The sequence below is a fragment of the Hemibagrus wyckioides genome, linkage group LG14 (assembly GCF_019097595.1).
Source record: "Hemibagrus wyckioides isolate EC202008001 linkage group LG14, SWU_Hwy_1.0, whole genome shotgun sequence".
Lineage (NCBI taxonomy): Eukaryota > Metazoa > Chordata > Actinopteri > Siluriformes > Bagridae > Hemibagrus > Hemibagrus wyckioides.
The window spans coordinates 25880400-25887899 of record NC_080723.1 but is presented as its reverse complement, the minus strand read 5'-3'; the positions used below and the strand labels follow the sequence as shown (position 1 = coordinate 25887899).

Here is a 7500-nt window from a genome sequence, read left to right as displayed (position 1 = left end):
CGACATCAGGAAGAATATGAAGGCAATGACGAAAAGTCTAGAGCAAGAAGTGGCCAAGGTTGGCCTTCGGATTAGCAGGAACAAGATCAAGATTATGAGATTTGGATATGCGGCAGTGGATTGAGGAGTTTGACAGATTCACCTGTCTGGGTAGCCTCATACCGAGCGATGGCGACACCGAACATGATGTGGTATGCCAGATTGCAAAAGCCGGATCAGTCTTCCAATGGCCTCGACCGATTTGGGCGAATAAGACCATCGACACAACAACGAAAATTCATCTGCTGAATTCCATCATCATACTTACTGCAATCTACACCTGCGAAACATGGAAAACGTCTGCCATGATCACCAGAAGACTCAATGTAGCCCAGCAGAGATGGCTGTGATGGATGCGATTCACGGGCCACGTCCTCCGAGAGCAGCACCCACGGCTCCCAAAATTTGTCATCACTTGGACCCCGCCATGAGGAAGATGGAAACAAGGCCGTCCTCACACAACATGGCGCCAGACTTTCATTGACGACTTAAGGACCCTGGACATCGCATGGGACGAGGCAGAAGATGCCGCTGCTGATCGATCTCGCTGGAGATACCTCACCTGAGTTGAGTGTGTTGAGTTGTGTTTCTTAATTTCAGATTCTGAATGGTCCTCCTGTCCTGTCCATATCTGTGTGTTCAAACATATTATCAGTTCATTCATAATAAAGTGTTTAACTGTGTTCCTGTCCCTCAGGACGTCCCATTCCTCCACTGACCCTCATGGAGACAGATAAATACGATCTGCACCTGTGTACATTTACTGACACTTATTTAAAGACACTGGCTAATCGCCGCTTTCACCTCCTATCAGCTTGTAGGCTTCTCCAGATCTTCATGAGAATTTTCTGGTGTTTTTATCCTTACTGTTGTGTGTGTGTGTCTGTGTGTGTGTGTTTTCTGCACTGCTTTATCCTGTTTATTCTATCATAGATGTGTGAGTTCATTTCTCCTCAACTCACACACACTTTTAACTAATTTCACACACACACACACACACACACACACACACACAGACACACACACACACAGACACTTCTTTCTCTGGTAGGTTTGAATCTTTCTGCCTGACACCCTGCAATTTTAGAACGGCTTCAGAAACTGTGTGTGTGTGTGTCTGTGTGTGTGTCTGTGTGTGTGTGTGTCTGTGTGTGTGTGTGTGTCTGTGTGTGTCTGTGTGTGTGTCTGTGTGTGTGTGTGTGTGTTGACTCCTTTAAGAGATGTCTGAATTTTACAGTTTTGTTTTTGAGCATGCAGAGCTCAGAGTGATTCACCGTTCAGCGTAAAACCAACTGGTGTTGTGAATAAGCAGCTGGTTCTGAGCAGGAACACAGAACTGAGGGTTTTTATTATTATTTCTATTGTGTTATTGTCCTTTATTTTTGATTTATATTGTTGATCTTGTTTGAAAGGTGGAAACATCTCCAATTACACACACACAGAAAAATTCAGCTCCAAATACACACAAAGATTTGCACAGTAAACTACAGCCAATGAATGTGTGTGTGTGTGTGTGTGTGTGTTTGCATGACAATCTCCTACTTCACTTTCAGAAAGGAAACGACTCCAGAGAGACTAAATATAGAAAGACAGACACACACGTCTGCGTCCTCCTCTACTGTACACTCAGCACTCTGTGTGTGTGTGTGTGTGTGTGTGAGTGAGAGAGCGAGAGCAGGTCAGCTGAGAGCTATAACAGGCACAGTGAACTAACCACAGAACACACACACACACAGATCTCTGTCATTCCATGATCATGTTCCAATGTGTGTAAAGTGAGACTGACCGATGCAGGCGTGAACACGGACACTCAGCTGAGTCCTCAGGATAATACTGTGTTTTTTTCCCTTCCTGAAAAACGAAGAGAGAGAAAATATTCATCATCATAATTATCAACACTCTATATATATACACTGACCAGCCATTACGTAATGACCAGTGACTGAGTGAATAAGACTGATGATCTCCTCATCATGGCACCTGTTAGTGGGTGGGATATATTAGGCAGCAAGTCAAAATTTTGTCCTCAAAGTTGATGTTAGAAGCAGAAACAATGGACAAGTGTAAGGAGACAGGGTCATGGGTGGTCAAGGCTCATTGATGCACGTGAAGGCTGGCCCGTGTGATCCGATCCAACAGATGAGATACTGTTGCTCAAATTGCTGAAGAAGTTAATGCTGGTTCTGAGAGAAAGGGGTCAGAATACACAGTGCATCACAGTTTGTTGCGTATGGGGCCTCATAGCCGCAGACTGGTCAGGGTGCCCATGCTGACCCCTGTGCACCGCGAAAGCTCCAACAATGGGCATGTGAGCATTAGAACATACAGAACTTAAAGGATCTGCTGCTAACATCTTGGTGCCAGATCCCACAGCACACCTTCAGGAATCTAGTGGAGTCCATGCCTCAACGGGTCAGGGCTGTTCTGGCAGCAAAAGGTGGACCAACTCAATATTAGGCAGGTGGTTATAATGTTATGGCTGATCAGTGTATCGTACTGAATGCTCATTTAAAACAGACCACAAAAATATCAGGACAGAAATGTCTCCAAACTGAACTGGTGTTATTCTAAACTGCATGGAAGGAGAGCCCTCTTTACTGTAGTAGCCACAGCACTGCTAGATCAACAGGTCAACATATCAATGTGTCCTTTTTCATCAGATGTATATGATGATTCCTGTTAGCCTGGTGTCCTGGAGTAAGATTCACTCATCTCCCTGGGTACTGGACACTCTACACGAGGGTGATGACATCAACAGACCATATCATAACTAAGTAGAAAAATATAACCACATAAGTGATTAGAACTTCTACTCCAATTCAACAGACAAGATTTATTCCACTAATTTCTCTATATCTCTATTAAATTAATCAATTCCTGTTATTATTTTATCCAGTTGATATGAATTCCTGTAATCTGACCATACATCTGCTGTGTCCTGAGCTGCACTGGTTCACAGATAAGAAGAAATCTTTCACTCAGCCTCATCACAGCACAGAGACAGCGTTGGTTAAAGTGGTAAATGACCTGTTGCTGACCTCTGATCAGTGTTGTGTCTCCTTACTGATTGGACACCACAGGATTGATAACTAACCATGCAGATAACAATATTACTCTATTAGCTCAGCCTGACCTCTACCCCGGTCAACTTATTTGAATTATTTGATAAACTGACCGTTATCAGTGTGTAGATCTAGATGGTGACTTCTCTATGCATACCAAGGTTATGTTCGGTGTTCCACAAGGTTCTGTTTTAGGCCCACTGCTTTTCTCCCTATATATGTTACCCCTTGGTGTAATTATTCATAAACATGGTATTAGCTTCCACTGTTATGCAGATGACACACAGCTATATGTTTCAGCTAAATCAGATGAGAGACACCAGCTTATTAAGACAGAAGAATGTGTAAAGGACATTAGACACTGGATGGTCACTAACTTCCTCCTGCTTAATTCAGACAAGACAGAGGTGCTTGTACTAGGACCACAGGCAGTTAGAAGTGAGCTTTCTGATTACAGAGTAATGGTGGATGGTCTTTTGGTTTCATCTTGTCCAGCCGTAAAAGATCTTGGTGTGATTATTGACTCTGGTCTTTCGTTTGAAGCTCATGTAGATAATATCACTCGGGTAGCCTTCTTCCATCTTAGGAATATTGCTAAGATAAGAAATATGATGTCACTTCATGATGCAGAGAAACTAGTTCATGCTTTTGTTACCTCTAGGTTGGATTATTGTAATGTCTTACTGTCTGGATGTTCCAGTAGGAGCAGAAACAAGCTCCAGTTAGTCCAGAATGCAGCAGCTAGAGTCCTAACTAGAACCAGAAGATATGAACACATCACTCCTATTTTAGCTGCACTACATTGGCTCCCAGTCAGATTTCACACTGAAATTATTTCTAATCTGCAGACCATCTCACCTCCACACCTCTGTCCTTATAACAGAACTATCTGGATAATAGATTTCTTAAAGAAACATGAAAAATGCATCCTCATAACTGCACTGTAAAACAAAATCTCGTAAAAAAACGGTCAAATCACTGGCAGCAGCGGCTGCCAAACAAAAACCGTAAAATTAAAGTAAAATACGTTCATTCAAATAAAGTGCAAAAACAATCATTTTACATACATTTTTCTTAAATATTTTACAGAAAAACACTGTAATTTTACAGATGTTTCCTTTATTATTATATGATATCAAATTGACACCAAAAAAATTCTGTCAAAAAACAAGTCAAAAAAGCAAATCAAATTGACGTCAACATATTGAGGTCTTATTTTGAACACCAAAATAATGACACAAAAGTAATTAAAGTAAGAAATATTTTTATCAGGCCCTTTCTTAGTCCAAACAGATCCATTTTCTATACCAGCTTTATTCCTAACTTGGGTCACACGGGTCTGCTGGAGCATCTCCCCCCCCACCAGTCCATCACAGGGTCACACATATAGACAGACAACCACACACTTACTTCTATGTGAGTATTCCAATTTAGAATTACCAACCAACCTAACATACACATCGAACCCAGGATTCAAACCCAGGACCTTCTTGCTGTGAGGCAACAGTGCTAACCACTAAGCCACCATGCTGCCCAGGAGACCAAACCTTAAAAACCAAAATTAAAATGACCCCAAAATTAACATTACTCTTTTGACATTACAAAACCAGCTTCAGATGCCAAATGCCTTATAAGAAAAAGTGCTAAACAGCTGAATTATTGATGTCAATGTGATGTCAATATGACATCAATTTCACATCTAAAACATGACATTGATTTGATGTCAATTGAATGTCAAACATTTTGGCCTACATATATTTTAAAAAAACTTTAAGTTTTAAAACTTTAAAAAAACATGCGTTGGTGTAATGACAAAAGTTAACTAAATTTCTTTTTAGAATTACAGAGTTTGAATGTAGAAATACACATACAACACATACACATACAAATGAGTTTTACTGTAAAATGAAGGTGGGAAATGTTAAAATGTTGTTATGGGCATAAACATTTAATATAATAAGCTACCTGTTTAATTACAATTTATTATTGTAATTTTACATAAATTGCTATGTAATTTAAGACAACAGAAAAAATACAGTTAAAATAATACAGTATTTTTTTGTAAAAAATTACTGAATTAGAGAATTACTGTAATTTTTCATTAATGGTATAATCCTTAAAATTGAAGTCAATTTGTTAATTTAAAGATAATATTGGTCATTTTACTGGTTTTTAAATATAATTTTAAATAACGGGAAACTATTGTAAAAAAATAGTTATTTTCTGTAAAATTAGGATTTTTTTTCACAGTGTGGCTACTCCTGTTTCTCATCACAGCAGCTGGATCCAATAAAATGTGATTACACTGAGAAATGCATTCATAAATAAACATTTTATTATAATCAGTATAATAACTATTATTACCTTACAGGGTATACACTTTAATAGTTTGTTAGCCCTTATTTTTTCTAGAAACACCCTTTTCTAAAATTTTAGACTATTTATTGGTGTGAATATAATAGAATATAAGAAAGCCATTTGTTAATAGTTTCTTGTGGCTATTAAGATCATGAGGAGCAATAAGAGGATACCCCCCCCCACCCACACACCCGGGGTAATAGGGGTATACTTATTAACATGTTCTCACTTTCCCTCCCTCTTCCTTCACTTGACACTTGACTAAATGAATAGCTGAAAGATTGCAGTTTATACTTATGTCTCATTATTCTATACTTCACTGGGATGCTTTAGAATTTACGCAAGCTAAACATTACTCAAATAAGAAAAAAAAACTCTGGTGGTTATTCTACCTAGTTACAGAAGAGTGGTGTGGTTTGGGTCCCATTTAATCTGGAATCTTGTTCTACTGGAGGATCTTTCCTCATTTTATCTCACAGAGTTTTTCCTTTAAAAAGCCGTTGTGTTAAAGCTGTGTAGACTCGCTTTTAGCTTTTCATAGTTGAAATTTCAATTAGAGAATTAGATTAAAATCACTTACGGCTAAAATGTATAAACAATCAATAGAATCTATGAAAAATGACATTTGTGTGAAGATTGAAATGGTGATTAGTGATCTCCAATATTAATGGGGTCAAGGGAGAGTTAGAGTCAGCTGTTGCTACAATACAGCAAGAGCGGCTAAGAGCTGTTGTGGACTCTGTAATGGCTGCGAATGATAATCTCTTGCACCTTGAATCTACCCTGGCCAAATGTCAGACCCAAGCTAATGCTTCGCTACGATTAGAAGCAGTTCTTACTATGAGTCCCACTGACCAAACTGCTGTCATTAAAAACAGATTATCATTCTTTAATATCTGGTGTTTATTTAAGTTCCTCCCTCTACCACCCCTTATCTTTAGCAGCACCTGAGGTTTCAGTCTTGCTTGATGCAGTAAAGGTTTTGACAGGATAGAGTAGAGTTACTTATTCCGTATTCTTCAGATGTTTGGTTTTGGAGTGAGTTTTATGTCTTGGGTTAAGTTATTACATATTTCTAAGTTATTATATTTCACATTGATGGCAGGGCTGCCCTCCCTGTCCATTACTGTTTGCTGTTGTAATTCAGCCTTTGACCAACATTTCCTTGTATGCAGATGGTTTGCTTTTATATCTCTCTATCCCACCTGAATCCTGGCTCCATGGACTTCCTGTGTATGAAGTGAATCTACATAAAAGTGAATTGCTGCCTGAAAGTTTTATTTTATTTGTTTCCTGTTCAGGTTTCTACACGTTTACATACCTTAGCATCTGTGTGACCGATACATTTCCCAGACTTTTCATTGAAATTTTTTTTCATCTATTGGAGCGAGGTGAACAGGATTTAAGTGCTGGTCTCACTTCCATCATCAGTTGCAGGTTAAATCAATTCAATTAAACTGAATGTACTACTGAGGTTTATCTGTCTGTTTCAGTACATACCAGTACTGATTCCCAGTTCATAAACCTGCAGAATGTGTGATAATCTTTTACATTGTCCTAGGCCTGTAGGTGTCATGACTCTGTCCAACTTCCACTGTTACTATTGGGTCACAAATATTTGTCCCATACTGCACTGGTTCTGTAAAAACCCTGGAGCTGATGCTTTGTCATTATGTTTCACTCAGTCTGCCTCATGCTTGACTTCTTCCTCACCTGTCATCACCTTCAACACCACCAGCATCATCATCATCAACCTTCATCATATCATCATCATCAACCTTCATCATATCATCATCATCAACCTTCATCATATCATCATCATCACCTGTGCTGGACATAGTCAGACACACACACACACACACACACACTAAATTGTCCTGTTTGCACGCACATGTCACTTTACATTTATATATATTTATATTAATCCTGTTTACGTGTCACTTTAATATCTGCAGTCACTGTATACACTGTTCTTTGCACATTGTCTTGTTCATTGCACAAAGTCGGTCTATATGTTGTTTGTCTGCACTGTCTTGTCTTG

The 7500-nt window shown here is 39.0% G+C and overlaps 1 protein-coding gene across 8 annotated transcripts in view; it reads right to left on the bottom strand.

Moving 5' to 3' along the window:
* The window catches only part of fhod3a (formin homology 2 domain containing 3a), a 107184-nt gene that overhangs the window by 82393 nt on the left and 17291 nt on the right, over positions 1–7500 (bottom strand). For all 8 annotated transcript variants that reach the window (XR_009206543.1, XM_058408440.1, XM_058408438.1 and 5 more), the window contains exon 3: positions 1826–1890. Coding sequence is in view for 7 of the 8 variants with exons in the window: in XM_058408440.1 (XP_058264423.1) it covers positions 1826–1890 (65 nt within the window). In the remaining variant the exon portion in view is untranslated. The remainder of the gene's footprint in view (positions 1–1825; positions 1891–7500) is intronic.